General features: G+C 59.0%; 2 protein-coding genes across 15 annotated transcripts; both read right to left on the bottom strand.

The window, feature by feature from the left end:
- Positions 1-1,674: 1,674 nt before the first annotated feature.
- EFNA4 (ephrin A4) lies at positions 1,675-5,858 on the bottom strand. 3 transcript variants are annotated; one of them, XM_059047986.2, is made up of 4 exons: positions 5,666-5,858; positions 3,262-3,557; positions 2,785-2,853; positions 1,675-2,394 (listed from the first exon to the last, which is right to left on the bottom strand). In XM_059047986.2, exons 1-4 carry the CDS (start codon positions 5,776-5,778, stop codon positions 2,258-2,260), a joined length of 615 nt encoding a protein of 204 aa, XP_058903969.1. In that variant the 5' UTR covers positions 5,779-5,858; the 3' UTR covers positions 1,675-2,257. The 3 variants fall into 3 exon arrangements, with proteins under 3 accessions (XP_058903969.1, XP_058903977.1, XP_058903986.1); XM_059047994.2 differs by having other exon boundaries at positions 2,785-2,850; positions 5,666-5,851; XM_059048003.2 differs by having other exon boundaries at positions 1,681-2,251; positions 5,666-5,850.
- Positions 5,859-6,956: 1,098 nt separating this feature from the next.
- Positions 6,957-17,314, bottom strand: ADAM15 (ADAM metallopeptidase domain 15). Of its 12 annotated transcripts, none has more exons than XM_059047661.2 (23): positions 17,090-17,279; positions 15,787-15,893; positions 15,073-15,149; positions 14,591-14,669; positions 14,338-14,414; positions 14,053-14,245; positions 13,197-13,262; positions 13,046-13,114; positions 12,799-12,968; positions 12,563-12,647; positions 11,969-12,117; positions 11,710-11,884; positions 11,370-11,462; positions 10,936-11,240; positions 10,648-10,849; positions 10,304-10,381; positions 9,781-9,853; positions 9,434-9,572; positions 8,959-9,028; positions 8,249-8,323; positions 7,768-7,839; positions 7,377-7,501; positions 6,957-7,287 (listed from the first exon to the last, which is right to left on the bottom strand). In XM_059047661.2, exons 1-23 carry the CDS (start codon positions 17,166-17,168, stop codon positions 7,245-7,247), a joined length of 2,601 nt encoding a protein of 866 aa, XP_058903644.1. In that variant the 5' UTR covers positions 17,169-17,279; the 3' UTR covers positions 6,957-7,244. The 12 variants fall into 12 exon arrangements, 11 of the variants coding, with proteins under 11 accessions (XP_058903644.1, XP_058903649.1, XP_058903687.1 ...); XM_059047666.2 differs by having other exon boundaries at positions 8,249-8,320; XM_059047704.2 differs by lacking the exon at positions 7,768-7,839 and having other exon boundaries at positions 17,090-17,287.
- Positions 17,315-17,463: the final 149 nt, after the last annotated feature.

Raw genomic sequence — 17,463 nt, 5'->3', positions numbered from 1 at the left:
AAGGAAAGTGAGTGTAGGGAGGGGCTGGCTTGAGGCCTGCGGCCGGCGGGCCTGAGTTTTCACCGCCCCCTCCCCCCCGCCCCCAGGCCAAGTGCGTGGCTGCCCAGGTGTCCACCCTTAACACTTGCAGGGAGCTTAGGCGGCTGGCGAGGGTGTGTGTCTGTGTCAAGTGTGCGCGTCTGCCTAAGAGTGAGGGCGTGTGTCTGCGTGCCGGGGAAAGCCGACTGGGCCCCGCGCCTCTTTCGCACATGCGTTATCAGCGGCGGATCCGCGCGCCGGCCACAGACTCGGGAGCGAGCGCGCCCGGCTTGGTCTGCGAAGAGAGGGTGTCTGGGGCCGCTGGGAGCAGGATGAGACCCGCACGGTCCTCAGTGCCAGGCTAACCAGTCATCCCCGGCCTGCGCCGCCTCTGCTTTCACCGGAGAGGGGCGGAGGTAGCAGTACAGTCGGTTTACAAGGCGACATATAGACACCCTCCTGGATGACAGTAGAGACTGAACTCGAACTCAGGACCAGAAGACCGAGCCCATAGCTCATGCTTCAGCTCAGACTTCACCCTCTCCACTCCAGCCCCTCGCCCCCGCTAAGGATCTTGTTTTGGGGTGAGGGCCCTGACACGCAGGCACACGTACCTACAGACATGGCATTTTATGAAAGTGGCCTTGAATGGGGGGCGGGAGGGTCCACTCATGTATGCTCCATCCGCGGCGCTGTCCTCCATCCCAGGCCTCAGCCAGAGCAATGGAACCAGCCCAGAGGGACCGGGGTCCGACCCAGGTGTGCAAGGGGGTGGGGCAGCGGTTCGCAGTCTTCAGCACTTCGGTCTGGTCTGTCAGTCTCTGGACCCCCAGCACCCTCCGCGGCGCCTCCCCCTCCCCGCGCATGTTCACACGCCGCCTCTAGCCGCCGCAGCCCCGCCGAGCTAATCAGCACAACATCCACCTATCGATCGTTGGCTGGGTGCCAGGCGGGCCGGCATTGTGCCAGTGCAGACTGTGTGGGGCACCGGGGCGGGTAGAGCATAGCTTCGGGGGAAGGGGCACCCCTTTCCTGGCTGCACCCAGGACACCGTTCAGAAAGAGGACCCCGGTTAGTCTTGGGGTGGAACATAGCCTTGCCACCTCTGCCTGCCTGAGGTGGAAGAGACCGAGTGAGGCTGAGAGCAAAGGGGGCCCTCCCTCCTCGGCCCCACCTCCTCCTCCTTATAAAAGCGAAGAACAAAGAGGCCGCTGGGGAAGGAGGCTTTGATCTGACCCCACCTTCCCAGTTCTAGGCCAGGCACCGCCCAGACTGCCCTTGGGGAGGGGGAGGGACATCCAGCTCTCAGGGACCCACGCATTCTGAAACCCAGGTGCTGTCTTTCTACTACCCCTTGCTTTTGCCCCAATGCCCTGCTTGGTGCTACCACAGCTTCCGCAGTGCCCCAAGTGGGTGGGCTATCAGGAGCACCTGTCCCCTCCCCAGCACAGGAAGCCAGCTAGGGAGGTGGTAGAGGGTGCCAAGCTCCACAGCTGCTGCGGGCACCCACCCCACACTGCCCAGAGGGTGCCTACTGAGGCCTGGCATGGATGGTCTGGGCACAGCTGGCAGGGAAGTCAGGCCAAGCCAAGCTGAGAGCAGAGGCTGCAGGGAGTCCCCTCCGGTGTCAGGGAAGGAGCCAGAGGGCAGTAGGTTGGGGAAAGCAACAAAAAGATGGGTGGTTTATTGAAGGCTTGGTCCAGACACTTATAAAAATACAAATTGGCATGAAATTCGACCTCATGGCAAGTCCGTCTTCACAGAAGACAAGTGGGTGACCCCCTGGGGAGGAAAGGTGCTGCCCCAGGGAAGAGGCCCACAGGGCACTGGGCACAGATGGCAAGCATGGGCTTCTTGCTTGACCTGGTCCAGCAATCACCTGTCCCCAGGTCTTCGGCCTTGGCCCCCAGCAGGCTCAAGGATCCGATCCCATCAAATCCCAGTCTTCCTGGGGTATGGGATGAGAATATCAAAGCAGCTGACAGAGACCCTATGTTTGTCTTGCCTCTGTTCCAGGGTGCCCAGTGCTGTCTGCAGCTCTCCTGCAGCTCCTCTTCAGTCTGTGATGAGGAGGCCGGCACCTGGAAGGGTCACCCCAGACCCTCTGACCTCCTCCATCACTATTCCATCTTGTCTGTCTGGCTTGGCCCTCCCAGCTCAGGTAGGGGGCAGGGGCCCTCCTCCAGGGAGTCTTGGGAGGGCTCTGGTTCCTGGGGGTGGCAGGAAGGGTCCGCTTGGCTCAGAGAACTCTCAGGAGACGCAGAATTGGGAGCAGCAGCAGCAGCAAGAGACAGAGGGGGCTGGGAGTGGCCCCCCCTTGCCACCCTGACGTGCCACTCTCTCCAGGGCTCCCAACAGGATGGGCTGACTCAGGCTCTGTGAGGGGGAGGGGGTAGCACTGATGGGTCCTCCTGTTTCAGCAGCCTCCTTCCTGCTCTCCCCATTACCTGTTCACTCCCACCCCTTTCTAAGGTGTCTCCCAAACTGGCCAATCCCTTCCCATAATCCACCACCTCATCATCTCTAAGCCCCAACTTTCAAGTCTCCTTCCAGTTGCCATTAGAGACCACCAGTTCAGCTAAGGCCTGGGACAGCCTTGCCCCTGGAGATGCCATTCCCTTTGTGGAGGGGAGGCTCCCACAGGCTAAATGGGCGGAGAAGAGGTTCCCCAGAGTTTGATGCTCCCAGATTCTTCCCACTCCTCCCCTCATTCCTGAGGGCCCCACACTAGCCAGAAGGGTTGCTCCCCTGCCCCAACCCACTCACTGTCCTCCTTGCAGCAGACAGACACCTGGAGCCTCAAGCACTGGCCAGGACTCTCCGGAGTTGGCACTGCTGGGTGGTGGGAAATTGGGAGGAAGAAGTTAGCACAGGCTAGTTTGTATGCCTCAGACTCCATTTCAAACCCTCCCCACTTCTTTTCTCTCCAGTTCCCTGGAAAGCTTTTCCTTATTTTGGGGCCACATCTAGGTGCCAGCCCCCCATCTGTGACCCTACTCATGTCCTCTTTCCTGGCTCCTCTTCCTTTCCCCTCCTCTCTATTGGTTCGCTCTAGATGTCCCCCTACTCGGTCCTGGACTCAGGCTCCCTGCCCACTCCCCCCTCCTAGGCCTAGCCTTCCTTCCCAGTCCTCTCATTCCCCCACCCCTCAGGATCTCTGCCTTGACTGCTGGCCATGGCAGCTAGCCCCGTTCCCCTCCCCACCTTCCTCAGGAGGCAGCCAGTGTGCCCATCTTCACTCACAGATGTAGTAGTAGGTCTCTCCAGGCAAGAATTCGAAGCCAAGGGAGAAGGGCGTGAAGCGCTGAATCTTCTCTGAGAATCGAACAGGGCCAAAGGGAGCGAAAGGCAGGGAGCACTCCCAGCGCTTGAAGGCACCCGGCCCCTCAGCCCGGCAGGCCTCATAGCCTGGCCAGTCCACCATGTATAACGCAAATGTCTCAGGGCCCTCAGGGGGCCCTGGACCCTCATAGTGTGGGCAGAAGATGTCTAGGTAATCCTTGAGGCCCAGCTCCACCACGGCGTCTCCTCGAAGCAGCCTGCAGGCATAAGGTAGGTGAGGGCGGAGGGGCTCATGGCACGGCACACCTGGGGCACGAGGGTCAGAGATACCTCTTCCCAATGGTCCCCACCAGCCAATCCCCCACCTGCTGGAGAGGGAGCAGCTTAGGAAGGCCTGAGTTCTCTAGACTGACACCTCCTGAGAGACAGAGTGCAAGAAAAGGATGAGGTAACCGATTCACAGGTTCAGAGAGGTTAAGGAACTGCAGTGCCTATAACCACATGGCCCAAATGTGAGAAGGCCACTCACCACACCCTAGCTTTTGGGTGGGAGCTGCCACCCACCTATCTAGCCCTAGTGCCCAAGACAGGGCCTTGTGTAGCACCTATGCTTGATAAATGTTAGGTGGATGGCTGCTGAGAAGAAGGGGCACAGAGGCAAGGGCTATAGATCTGGGCCCACAGAGCAATCACAGACTAGAGATGGAGACTGGGAACAATATCCTCATTAACAGATGCGTAAAGAGGAAGGCTTGCCTTTTAAGACCTCAATTCAATGCTGAAAAAAATGCCATAGTAAAAAAAAAAGAGAGAGAGAGAGAGTGGATGGTGGGAACCTCCCTTTTTTTTTTTTTTTTGGCCAGGACAATCAAGTGCCATACAAAGAGGGGAGCCCCCTCCACATATCTCCCAATCTTTGGCCTCCTCAGGACTCCCTTCCACCTGCCTGGGGGAGCCAGTACAGGTGGGAAAACCTGGGACATGCTGTCCCCCTCCAGCATAAAATAGAGCATGAACCACTTCCCCCCGCATCCCCACCATACACAGAGTCCAACTTGACTTATGAAAGGCCCCCAACTGTCTCTCAATGAGTGGTCTCAAGACCACCTGCATCTGGAGTTCTGATTAGAAATGCAGATTCCTGGGCTCAGCTCAGACCTACTGGAACACAAGCTGGGCCTTTGTACGTTTTGTTCCATGGCATCCCCAGTGCCTGGAAAAGTGTCTTGCACAAGGACAGTGCTCAATAAATATTTGTGGATTGAATGAATGAGCCAGAAACCTCAGGCTTAGGGGCTAGCAACCTGAATTTTTAACAAAACCTCCAAGTGATGCAGAGGCACTGGTCTAGAACAGAGAGTGAGGAATTCAGAGTTGGAGGACAACAATAGCTCTTTATCACACAGCATTGGTATTGTAATGACCTGTCCCAAAGCTTGCTGGCCCAGGGGTTCTTTGGGCTCCCAGAGGGCAGAGCCTAGGTCTTATCTCTAACCCCCCCAGCACCCTAGCACAGATCCTGGAACAGAGTATATGCTTAATAAATGTTAGTGAGTGAACAAACGGCATCACAGATTGTCTTAAGTGAAAATCAGAAAGAAAAACAGATGGAGAAAGCAGAGGGAGGCAGGGAGAATTGGGGAGGAGGATGGAAACAGGAAAAAATATCGACGTTCAAAGACAGGCAGCTCAGGAGAGAGAAATAAATAATAGTTTATATCTGTGCAGCCTGCACTTCTTTCACACACATGACCTCAGTCCGCTTGACTTCCCGGGGTACTAGGCATTATTAGCCCATTTTACAGATGAGATAACTGAGGTTAGGGAGGTCAAACGACTTGCCTAAAGGTGATTCAGCTAGAAGGGCAGGGCCGAGACTGCACAGAAATAGGACTAATAATGCCGAGATGAAAGCAGAGTTACAGAATGAGATCAGGAGAAAGAGTAGCGCCAAAGGGAAGGCCAAACGAGCAGGAAAGTAACCTTCTTTCACTAGAGTAAAGCCCCCCCCGCCGCAAGTCCCCCCGCCCCAGCTCGGGGCCGTAGGGAGGCTGGGGATCACCAAGAGAGAAGCGAGGGGGGCGGGGCTCGGAGTGCAGGCCGAGGTCTCTCGGCTGCCGGCTCCGAGACCCCACCGATTGCCTTCGGGGCTGGGGGTCCCCCTCTCGCCCCACAACGCGTGCGGGCAGGGGTGGGGGACCCCGGGCACGCCTCGCCCCTCCTTCCTCCCCCGCCGGCTCAAACAAAGGAGCCCCGGCGCGCGGCCGGGTCCAGGCGGCGCCGCGCACAGTGCGAGTGTCGGGCGCGCGCCCGACGCGGGCGCGCGCAGGCCCGGCTCGGAGCCCGCAGGTTTCAGCCCTGCTACCTGGGGTTACTGGAGTTCCAGTAGACCTCGTGGCGGAGGCCACAGCCCCCTCGCAGAGGGGAGCTGAGGAGCGCGGCCCAGAGGACAGTCCGCAGCAGGGGCTGCAGCCGCATCGCCCCCGGGTCTGGTCTGCTCCGGCCCGGGCGGGCCCGGCCCGTCCCGTCCCGCTTCGCAGTCGCGCCGAGAAAGGTACAAAGTGCGGGGGGCGGGGGGGGACTTGCGGGAAGGGGGTGGGGTGCTGAGACTCACAGGCCACGCCCCTGGATAACTTTCCACCAATGTGGGCGCGTCTCCGCCTCTTCATTCAAAGCCAACTCTTGTTAACCTTCTGTGCGCTGTAGCGCGCACGCCAGCTTAGGCAAGTTCTTGCTGAGGCTAGACCGCGTTTCAAGGGGGCGGCGAGGCGGGACGTATTCCACTGTCTAGGAGTTGTTTTAGGGAGGTCGTGTTTTTCGTGTCTGTATTGGTACAGGGTAGAAAGCCTTATTAAATCTTTGGAAGATTTAAATATGGGCCCACGCCTTTTGTCCAGAAAGAGGCAAGTGAGGCACGGGAGAGGATCCACGAAGTTGTCCTGCCATCTTAGGCACCATTGCTCCTTTTTCTTTGCCCATCTAGGGATATAGCGAGGGGAAGGGACAAATCGCCTCCTGGGACCACCCCCCCACCCCCATCCCCCCTTTACAGAACCTCAGATGGCGAGCTCGATGTCCACCTTGGGGTTGGCCCCTGTCCCTTTCCGCCCCACACCTTCGTTCTGGGCGAACGAAGGCCATAGTCTCAAAGACGAAGTAATGATGTGGTTGCGGCCCATACAAAGCACTTCTGTTCCCGAACCCTCAGGTGGGGTGGGGGAGGGGAGAGGCAGGTGCGCGGCCTTGGAATCGTGGGAGCCGCCGCCGCGCCCCGCCCCGGCTCCTGGGCTCTGAGAACACCAGCCAGTTCCATTTTTCCCAGCCGCTGGTCAGAGGGTGGGGACAGCTAGTCCAACAGCTTGGCCGGTTTGTCGATGGTCGCCGCCAAGGGGCCGCGCAGCGTTGGGGGCGAGAACTTGGCTACTGGGGGTGGCAGAGGGCGTACAGCGCCCTTTGTGGTACTGATTGTGCAGAAGGTCATCCCAAAGTGGGCAGAAACAAGCCGCGAGCATCCCAGGGACACCCGCGGACCCAGCTTGGGGCTCTCGCCCTCCCTATCCTGTCTTCATCTGAGGCGCAGCGTCTCCTGGCGGCCAGATCTGGAATCGCGGCAGCGGAGACCCTCCTTCCCTAAGCAGACAAACTTCGAGGCGCGCTCCCAAGACCTCACTTTTATTGCAGTTCTGCAGAGACAGGCTGTGCGCACCTCCCTCAGCTCCGTCCAGCTCCCAGACACTCCCCAACCCCAAGATGCCACTGCGTGGGCGGGTCCCCAGGGTGCTGCTCGACAGCAAGTGAAGGTGCCTGGTGTCAGTGTCTTAAGACTCCTGCTCCGTAGCGTCCAGGTCCCCCAGCTCCTTCAGTCACCGCGGGGGACTCCAGGGGTCGGGTCTGCCTGTTGAAATTCTAAGTCCAGGTTGGAGGCAGCGGAACCTTAGGAGAGGTCAGAGGTAGAGCGAGGACACTGCTGGGGGCGGCGGTGCAGGCCTGCGGTGTGGGAGGCCAAGAAAAAAGGTCAGAGGTCCCCCCAGACCACTCGCCCCACCAGCCCATCCTCAGCGCCCCTCCTCCCCTACCTGGTGGGTACCACTGGGGACGGGATTCCAGCTCCAGGGCCAGGCAGGTCAGCCGAAGGGCGCTGACCCTGAGGGTCAGTAGGCAGTGGTTTCCTCGAGGGTGGGGGCTTGGTGGGCCCCTGAGACTGAGAGAGAGAAGGCAGGAAGCCAGCTTGGGAGGGGGTATCATGTTGCCCACCTCCCACAAACTGGTGCTGGGGAACACCAGCTTGAGGGGCGGCACCAGAGGACACCTTTGTCTGCAAACAAACCTGTCACCATTAAATATGCCACTGGGGTATGTGCCCTTAGGTACAGGGGGCATCTTACTACCAGCACCACTGCCAAGGCTACCAGCACCACAGCCCTGGGTGGGGGAGGAGGCTGTGCCCTTCTCTCCCCCCACTGTTACCTTCGGGCACCTCACCACCGGGTCAGCGGGCAGAGGGCGGGTGGGGGGATTGGGTCGGCCAGCCATCTCAGCCTGAACAGAGAGAGGGGCAGTGACTATGAGAGCACAGCCAGGAGCAGTGGGCATGCAGTGGATTTCCCGAGGGGTTCAGGTCAACATGCAAAGTCAGCCAGGGGGCAGGAGAGAACGGGGGCATGCGCATGGGGCCTGAGTGCATGGCAGTAGATGCCTTAGGGGAGAAAGGTGTGGGTCACCTGTGGTGTCCCTGGCAGACTGCAGTCCCACCACTGACCACCAGATGGTGGTAGAAACCAAGGCAGGAAGCTCACCCTTTGCTACTTCTGGGGAGCGTCTGAAAGCTGAGGGACACTCTGGTCCCCTAGTGAAAAGTGCCACTGGCAGGGAACAGGGAGGAGAACTGCAGTTGGGCACCAAGCCTCCCACCTGCCCTGGGCCAGGGTAGGGCCTGGCCCAGATTTACCTGGAGTCTCTTGGGCACAGGGTCAGGAGGCAGCGGCCTGGAGGGAGGGGCCGGGAAGCCAAGAGCACTAGCCTGCTGAAAGAGCAGGAGGAGCAGACAGGCAGAGTGGGCGGGGGAGAGGGAGCAGAGAGACAGATGTGGGCAGAGAGGTGTTAGTGCTCAGGGATGGGCAGCCAGGGCCCCGGGGGCAGTGGGGACTGTGCATGCGGTTATTCAGTTTCACGCAGAGGGGGTGCCAAGTGGTGGAGTGGGAGGGCGTGCAGACCACCTCCACACACACACTTCTGTCATCAGATCCAGAGGGCTCAGGGCAGGGGCATTCACCAGCCCTTCTACATACGGTGACCAGGGCCTCATCAGGTCCTGGCACACTGAAGGCCACTTTGAGCATCACCCACTCATGCCCTCCAGGGGGCATCACTGCTGGGAGCACAGGTAGACCCACCTTTCAAAGCCACTGGCTAGGCCAGCTCTAAGAGCACAGCACTCCCTCCTCTAGGTGACTTCCCCTCCCCAGTCCAGGCTGGACTCTGCTTCTCAGCCTGCAGCCAGGGGACGGGAGGGGAGGGCTGGCCCTGACTCCTCTGACTGACTCTTGGGCAATGCAAGTCTTTCTCTGAGCCTAGAGCCTTCAATACCCGCCCCCCACAGGGCCCAAGCTGGATGCCTGGCCAGGACGGGGCCCTCTCTCCTCTGGCATGCAGACTTACCTTGGCACCTGGCATCAGCAGAGCCCTCTGCGGGGGTCCTGGGCGTTCGGGGGGAGCAGACTGGGCTGCCCTGAGCATGGAGAGAGGCAAGGAGAGAGAGGGCCCAGCCTCAGACCCTGTTCTCCACCCATTTGCAGCCTTTGAGTGGGCTTAACCCTTTGTGGCCCCTTGGATCACGGTGTAGGCCAAATCAGAAGTGGGAAGGGGAAGCTGAGCAGCCTGAGGGAGGGCTCCACTTCAGCACTGGGGTTCCTGGAGAGAAATGATCCTAGCACCCCAGCTTCCCCACTTGGGTCTACATGTGAGGTGAAGGGTAATGGGGCACATGTAGGGAAGGGAGATGTGTGTGGGGTGTGGTCTGGGGGGCTTGGGTTCAGAATCAGGTGTCAGGGGCTGCCTAGGGGTGGGGGTGGGGCTCCAGAGCTGTTGTCCTTAACAGAGCTGTGGAGAAAGCTGGTAGCAGGGAGGCTGGTACCTGTATTGGCAGCTGGGTCCCTTAAGCTGGCAGAGTCGCTGGCGCAGGCGGGCACGGTGCCAGTAGCTGGCACCAAGCAGCACCAGGACCAGCAACAACAGAAGGCTGAGGGGCAGCCCTGTGGTCAGGGAGCTGGTTGCTGTGGGTGAAGGCAGGTTTGAAAGTGGGCAGGGCTAAGAACTCTACACCCAGGAAGAGGTGGGGGGGCAGGGAGTGAGGTCAGGTGATCAGAGAAGGTGAAGGGGTCAGGGGTCACAGAGAGTCAGGGAACCAGCAGCGAAGGGGTCAGAAAAGAGGGGCAGTGAAGGATGCCCTCTCAGCTGCCCCTGTCCCCCACCTCATGCTACCTCTGATGCGGGTGGTGCAGTCTGGGGGTGCCCAACCCTCCTCACAGTGGCAGTGTCTGTTGCTGTTGCAGACCTAGGAGGTACAGGTTGAACAGTGAGGAGCTGTGCCCTCTGGGGCCGTGTTTCCCTGTCCCCAGCTTTTCAAGATCTCAGATGTCCAAAACTGGAAGGCGTGCTGAGAATGATAGTGTGGAGGGCGCCAGTGTTCTGGAGAGAGACTCTTTATCTGTGCCAGAGAAAGTTAGATTGAACTCACATTGTGAGTGCCTTCTATCTGCCAGGCACTGTGCTAGAAGCCTTCATACTCATCTCATGTGCCCCCAGGAAGTGGGTACTATTATTATGCCCATTAGTTAGAGGAGGAAACTGAGCTCAGAGAGGTTAATAACCTGCCCTGGATCTAACAGTTCAGATGTGGTAGAGCACGGATTAGAACCCAGGTGTGTCTGTTTCCAAAGCCCACCATTCTTTTCCTTCCCAGAGGCTCCCTGCTCCCCTTTCATCTCCCACCATGCCAACTCACCCCATGCCCATGGCATTTGCTTCGACATTCCTGTGTTCCCAGGATCTCCACCGGTTGGCATTGATGGTCGATGCACACCTGCCCGATGGCGAGAGAAGAGCAAAGATCACCTTCTCTAGAGCTTTACTGGCACTGGAAGGCCAACAGAGACAAAGCCCACCCCGCTTTTACAGATGGGGAGACCAAGGCTCAGAGGATCATGGGACTCTGCTCCATCTGAAGTGACAATCTGAACTCCCCTCAGAGTCTGCACCTTCTTCACCGGTGGCTAGTGAGGCTTGGGCGCTGCCTGCAGCAGTCCAGATATCCCTCCCCACCTGGTGCTGCCCACCTAGGCTGCTCACCAGGCCGGGGCCACAGGCTGTGCCAGGCAGAGTCAGCAGGGGCTGGGCCACGTCGTTGCCCAGGTCCAGGTGTACCCAGCTGCAGTTCAATTTCAGCTGGGTCCCGTTGGCTTCCAGCATCTCCCAGTGAAGATCTCGGGCTGAGCCCAGCAGAGGCTGGGCCCTCCCTCCCTGGCACTGGAGCTGCCCACAAATGGCATCTCTGGGGTTAGATAGGAGGTGTAGGGTAAGTGGGGCGGAGCCAAGACTCCCACAAACCCAGAGGAGGAGCCAGGTTCCCTCACTTACCTAGGGGCACAGGACACATAGCTGCCATCAGGGCTGCGCCCACAGCTCCCAAAGGCGTCCCCCCGAGTGTTGGCAGTAAGAAGGCAAAGTGGTGCAGCGGGCTGGGCCCCAGGCCCCCAGAGAGCCTGGCACTGCTGGGCATAGGAGGTACAGCGTCCTTGCATGCACACAGCCTGTCCATCAGCACACGGCTCACCGTCCCCCAGGCTGACATCAGGGGGACACTGGGAGCTGTCTCCTGGGCAGAACTCGGGCAAGTCACAGTCACCTCTGGTAGAGCGGCACTGCCAGCCAGCCGGGCGCAGCTGTGGAGGGTGGGTAAGCATCAATGTGGGAGCTGGGCAAATCCAGCCAGGCCCTGGGAGTCAGAATGACCTTTTCCACACTGGCCCCTGGCAGGTGGGCTCTGGGCGGCCAGTCCAGTCTGTGCCCACCTGGCAATTTTGACAACAGAGTCCATCGGACGCACACTGTGCCCCTGGCCTCAGCTGGCAGGTGAAGTAATCACAGCAAGGATCAGTGCAGTCCTATGGGCAAGGGCACAGAGGGGCTGAGGGTCAGAGCAGGCTGGGCCTGAGAGCCTGCCCTTACCCCCTCCCAGGGCCTGAACCCAAAAGGATGCACACAGCAAATGAAGGCCAGAGCCCAACAATCTACGTGCAGTCCCCGCAGACAGGGAGGTGGGGAGAGGGGTTCCTGAGGCTTGGAGATGGCTGATGAGCCAGGGTGAGGGCACAGAAGTGAGTGGGGCAAGGCTCTGGGTGAGGGGCTCACATCTGGGAAGCCACAGTCACACTGCTCGCCGGGCTCCACCAACATATTTCCGCAGACACTGGCCATCGAGAGCAGACTGGAGAGCCGTTCAAAGAGGCAGCTGCCCATTCCACCCAGGAGGGCTTTTTCCAGGGCCTGTCGGCTGCAGTTGCTGAAGTTCAGGCCTGGCAGGAAGCTGGCAATGGCGGCAAGGAAGGTTGGGGCTTCGGACGTCTCCCTGCCCCCTGCCCCCTGCCCTCTCCATCCTGCAGCTACTCACTCTGTTGAGGCCTCCATGATGCAGCTCTTGGCCGGGGCTGGACCTGGACAGGGGCAGCTGTTCCCGGGTGAGTCATGGCCCAGGCCTAGGCTGTGGCCCAACTCGTGGGCTATTGAGGAGGCGACTCCCAGGATGCTTGTGGAGTGGTCCTGTCATTGGGGAGGGGATACCCCAGGTCCAGCACCAGCCTGACTCCTCCTCTTCTCTCCCATCTGACCTCTTGGGCACTGAGCAAGCACCGCCTCCCTCTTTAAGTGCTTCTAAAGTAGGAGAGCCTGGGCCTGGGTGGCAGGAAACCTGGGTTCTCACCTCTGTTACCCCTCTCTAACTATATGGCCCTGGGAGAGCACCTTTGTTCTTCAGGCCTCAGCTACCTCCTCCTGCCCCAGGAAATGGGAAGAGCTCATAGGTGAAGACACTAATGAGCTGGCCACAGGCGAGGGTATCCTGACAGCAGAGGCCACGTCATGCACCCTGGCCCTCTATACCCTCAGGTTTGGGGTTGGTAACTTTGCTGGGGGTTTCAGTGAATACATGGTACCACATTTGGGAAGAGCTGAACGGGAATGGGGAGGAGATGTGGAAATAGCTCACCATGTTCACACCTCCTGAGAATTCAGGAGAACAGATGGAGTTCTGAATGGCCATGCCCACCATAGGCCCAGAGAATGAAGTGGCACTGAGGGATTGAGAGGGCAAAGGTTAGGGCCCAAAGCCAAGGTGGCCAGAGCTTCAGGGCCTCAGGTAGGGAGTTGGGATGTGAAATTTGCCAGGCCGGGGCAGGGCCGGGGCAGAGCTGGGCCCCGCTGGCTGAGCCTGGGGGGTCTTACGTCACCAGCTGGGCACTGTCGTGGGGCAACCGAGGCAGCAGGTCTGTCCGGCGCCAGCGGAGGAAGCTGTCTAGTGTGAGACCTGGGTGCTGGCTTATCTCTATCAGGTCACGCTGAGTCCAGGCCTCCAGGCCCACTAGCACCACCCGGACATTCAGAGGCCTGAAGAACTGAAAGAGAACTGGGGCTCAGGAGAGGGATTCCCATGGTTGGGGGCCATAATCATGCTTCTGGGTCCAATACTCACTGTGTCCAGGAGGAGGGCCACTTCCAGGGTGCGGTTCAGCAGGCTCTGGAAGTCCCGGTACCTCTGGACCTGTGGGTCAAGAGAGGTGACCGTGAAAGGCAGCAGGGCAGGCAGAGGTCAGGGGAGGACTTGCAGGGGTCAGCAAGCTCACCTCGGAATGGTCAGCCACAATCACCAGCTCAACAATCTTGGTCTCTGTCACCACGTCCCGCCTCCACTGTGGACAAGAGGAAGGCGCATCAGGCACACCCACCACTCACCGCCAGCAGCTGCATAGGGCTGACCAGGCTGTGTCCACAACCACTCTGTGTGGTGAAACGAGAGTGAAGAGCTCATTTTACAGAGAACCACTGAGAACCTGAGAGGCCAGGGACTTGCCCAAGATAGACAAAGAATAGGTTTAGAAGCTGGGAGTAGAGCCCTGCTTTTCTGGCTTCAAATCCAGTGCTTTTTCCAAATTAAAAAAAAAAATAATAACAGCCAACACCATCAAATACTTAACGTATGCCAGGCAGAGTTCTAAGCATTTACACATATATATGTATTTATATAGATTTATTTAATCTTCACAGTAATCCTATAAGGTAAGTAGTTTTATTATCCCCATTGAATAAATTAGAAAATTGGCTTCTTATTGGTTTATGGTCAGCAACTATGTATTTGCTATATCCAAGTGAGAGCTCTCTGCATTTGGATCATAAGACAGATGAGAAGTTTGAGTCAAGTACCTGCATCCAAATCCTGGATATACCATTTATTAGTTGAATGGCCTTGGCCAAGTCACTTAATCTCTCCGAGCCAGTTTTCTCACTAAAATAGAGCAATGGATAGCACCTACCTCCCAGGGTTGCTGGGATCAGTAAAGGAGATAATGTTCACAAAGTGCCTGGTACTGGGAAATTGCTCCATTAGCAGGAGCAGTTGTTACTGTGAACAAATAGCTCTGAGGGCCCGGGGGCCAGCCCTGCGGACAACAGAAGCCCAGCCCTCCTGCCATTCATCCTCACCTGGAGAAGGTGACGCTGTCCCAGGGGGTGCTCTCGTGGAGCCTGAGTGGACACAGATGCAGGCCAGCTCAGGGCACAAGTGTGGCCTGGCAGGAGGAGGTCTTGGAGCCGGGAGATAACAGGGGGACCCTGAAGGTCCCCAGGCCCCAGCTCCAGGGAGTAGCTTCTCTCTGGGGACAGGATCACCAAGCCCCTATGCAAAGATGCAGGAAGTCAGAAAACTTTTCAGCTCCATGCCTCGTTTATGCTCACTCTCTCCACCTTCATGGAATCGACCCCTTGTACCTGAGCCCGGAGCAGGTGCAGACAGAGACCCAGGAGTTGGCGTGGCCCTGCACTCTTCCCTGGTAGCAGCAGTTCTCCTACAGCAGAGAAACATGAGTGCCAACTTGAAGGCCAGGCCAAGGTTTGAGCCCAGGAGGCTAGCCTGTGGGTGAGGATAGGCAGTGTCCTCCCATTCTCCAGGGATGGCACCTTCCAGTCACCCCTTTCCTTCTTCCCTCAGGCCAGAAACAGGGCACAAGATGACCTGACTCACCAGAGTGTGTCCCTCACTGACCACCCGGGTGCCATCAGGCTGGTACCACACCAGGGTTGGGCGGCCTGAGACTAGCTCCCTGTGGAATGAAGAAGAAGGAGGGCAGTGCTCCCAGGGTGGTGCAGTGACAGCCTGAGACCTGGACGTGGTAGAGGAGTGGCAGGGGGCTGGGCAATCCCCGCAAGCTTCCTGCTTCCCCTGGAGACAGCAGAGTATGGTGGTTGGGCCACAAACTCTGTCAGGCTATCTGGGTTCCAATCTAGTTTTCACCACCCACTAGCTGTGTGACCTTGGGAGAGTTACTTAACTTCTCTGTGCCTTGACTTCTTCATATATGAGGCCAATAATAATACATAATAGTATCTACCTTATAGAGTTGTTATGAGGATTTAATGAGTTCAAGCTCTTAGTACCTGGTACATTGTAGATGCTATATAAGTTGTTAGCCATGTTATTGTTAATATTACCACTATCATTATTACCTATTCTGTAGCAGCTCCAGGATATGACTCTCACCATCCAATTCCAAATTGATCCGCAAAGCCTCAGGCAGACTGGTCTGTGGGCACCAGAGGGCATGTCACCTCCCTGGCCCTGTCTGAAACTCCTATCTTCTCTAACCAGAAAACCTCAGGCCCTTAGGAGAGCACCAATGATTAGATCATTGGTGGGGGGATCCTGAGGGAGGGGCCAGGAAGCCCTGCCTGGCCTGGGGTATTGTTCTGGGGGGTTGTGTGGGTAGGTCAAGGAAGGTATCCGAGCCGCCCCTTCTCGGCTTCCTGCCCAGAGAGGAAGCATCATGGAGGACCCATTGCAGGCCCCAGCCCTTCCTCTGACTCAGCTTTAGAATTGGGAGGGGAGGGTGTTTGGTGAGGCCCTGACCCTCTCCAAGTCTCCCCACTGAAAAAGCTGACAACATGAGACCAAGAAAGCAAGTTTGGCCCCAGAATTTCCCAGTGGAGATGGAAGGGTTGTGTGGGGCTGAGGCAGACAGATGTGTGTGCAGAGGGGAGAGCGAGATAAGTGAAGCCAGGTGCTGGGGTGCAGAGGGAGAGGCAGCTAGACCTGGGATGGCCATGCTACAGTGAGGTCCATTCACCCACTCCTCAGCCAGTCTTTGCCTGGAGACACCTGATTATTCAGGGTGGTGGGTGGTGCGGGTGTATTTCTTTATTCGAGGGGAGAGAGAGGCTCACCTGAAGTACCTCTGCTAGGCTGAGCGTGAGGTTGTCCTGAAGGATCTGGGGCTCCGAAGACCCATTCAGGGCCCTCTCTGGCCTTGCCTGCTTCTCCTCAGTGCCACCTGCAGGGTTCCCAGGACACCCCAAGAGAGTGCTGAGAGAATCAGCACCACGGCTGGGGATGGCTGGTGCCCTCTGACCCACCTGGCTCCCAGCACATCAAGGCCCTTCTCTGCTTGAAGGACCCTTGCATTGCATGCTGGGACTTAAAGAATACTAGAGGGAGGGGGCAGGGGCTTCTCTCCAATTTTTCCCTTTCATCCCACCAACTCATCCACAAGTCCCCAAAGAAAGAAGTTCAGTTTGCCCAGTCTGTGGCCCCCCTGTCCCCCTCAGACCAATGCCAGGTTCTCACAGGGACCCTCCCCCTGTTCCTACCCCCTCCCAACCACCTCCCCCCAGGAACGCCCCCTCTCAGGACTGGGCGAAGACTTGTGGCCCGGTGCCCACTGACCCTCCCTTTCCTCACATCAGAGATGCCGGGAACGCCCATTTCTGGGTGAGCATTGCAAACACCCACCTCCCTAAATACCCCTCATGCCCAGTTAGGCACACCCGCTCCCCACAGCCTCCGCTTCCTCCCGGAGTCCGCCCCCCATCCCCACAATGGCCCTCTCTCCTCCGGACACTCCACCCCCCGCCTGCCCTCTCGGCCCCCAGACCAAGACAGCAGCGGGAAGTGAAAGTTCCAAGGAGGAGTTGGTGTCCCAGCCTCTTTCCTGGCCAATTCTCCCCACTCCTGGCTCCTCCCGGGCCCCCTCCCGTTCAGTCAGCTTTCTGGTGGCATCAGCACCAGGGTGAGGGGTGCCTGGCCGCTCAGGTCTGGGATGGGGGCCAGGAAGTATCCTCTTCGCCAAACCCTAGGAGACGTGCCTACTCGGCGCCCTGGCACCGGGTGGAACGGTCAGCTAGGCCCCAGAGGAGCGAAGACATCAGTCCTGGGGAGCAGAGACCCTCTACCGCGATCCTGAGGGGGCGCTGGGCCAGGCCCTGCGGTGCCTGGTCCCGGAGCCTGAAAGTGTCCGCGGGGACTGTGCAGAGGATGACAGAGTAGGGGGCGCCGGCATCCCTCCTCCTTTCCTCCCCACTCCATCGCCCAGTCTCTGGGCCCTCGGCCCAGGACAGCCGACCAGGGCGGGCTGCACTCTGGTTGGGGTCTCTCAGGGTCTCCGGCCGACCCCAGGACCCCAGTGCTTCCCGCCTTCCCTGCGCGTCCTCCCAGTCCGCCCCGCCGGCCCACTGCTGGCAGGGTACTCACCTATATCTGGGAGCGGCCGGGAGGGCAGAGGGCTGCCGGCCCCCAGGAGCCCCAGGGCCCAGAGCAGCGCCAGCCGCATGGCAGCGGCGCCCGGGGTCGGGCGAGGGCAGCAGGTGCTGGGCGGAGTGCCGAGGAGCCGCGGCTGCCGGGTCTGCTTCGCTCACCTAGCGGCTCGGCGCAGACACCAGGCCCCGCCCCGCCCCCTCCCACCCCGCAGAACCAGGCTCCGCCCTCGGAAGGCCCCGCCCCCACAGCGCGCCGGGTCCCAAAGAGGCGTGCACCTAGCCCATGACTGCGACTCCCGCACGACCAACGCTGATCTGCACAGCGGCTTCCCGGCTACTGTGCGAAATAGGAGCCGAGGCCCGGTCCGA

Source organism: Kogia breviceps, chromosome 1 (genome assembly GCF_026419965.1).
Source record: "Kogia breviceps isolate mKogBre1 chromosome 1, mKogBre1 haplotype 1, whole genome shotgun sequence".
NCBI lineage: Eukaryota > Metazoa > Chordata > Mammalia > Artiodactyla > Physeteridae > Kogia > Kogia breviceps.
Note: the sequence above shows the minus strand (reverse complement) of the source record. Positions and strands in the feature narration are given on the sequence as shown.

What these genes read in the sequence shown, in the direction of transcription:
- EFNA4 (XM_059047986.2), bottom strand. Translation starts at nt 5,778, where the DNA reads ATGCGGCTGCAGCCCCTGCTGCGGACTGTCCTCTGGGCCGCGCTCCTC. An exon ending in AGAGACCTACTACTACATCT is followed by an intron (nt 2,854 to 3,261) that starts GTGAGTGAAGAT and finishes CCCACCACCCAG; the next exon opens with CAGTGCCAACTCCGGAGAGT. An exon ending in TGTCTGCTGCAAGGAGGACA is followed by an intron (nt 2,395 to 2,784) that starts GTGAGTGGGTTG and finishes TCCCCCTCACAG; the next exon opens with AGCCTGAGTCAGCCCATCCT.
- ADAM15 (XM_059047635.2), bottom strand. Translation starts at nt 17,168, where the DNA reads ATGCGGCTGGCGCTGCTCTGGGCCCTGGGGCTCCTGGGGGCCGGCAGC. An exon ending in GCCTAGCAGAGGTACTTCAG is followed by an intron (nt 15,150 to 15,786) that starts GTGAGCCTCTCT and finishes TGGTGCCCACAG; the next exon opens with ACCAGTCTGCCTGAGGCTTT. An exon ending in GTGACTGTGGCTTCCCAGAT is followed by an intron (nt 11,463 to 11,709) that starts GTGAGCCCCTCA and finishes CCTTGCCCATAG; the next exon opens with GACTGCACTGATCCTTGCTG.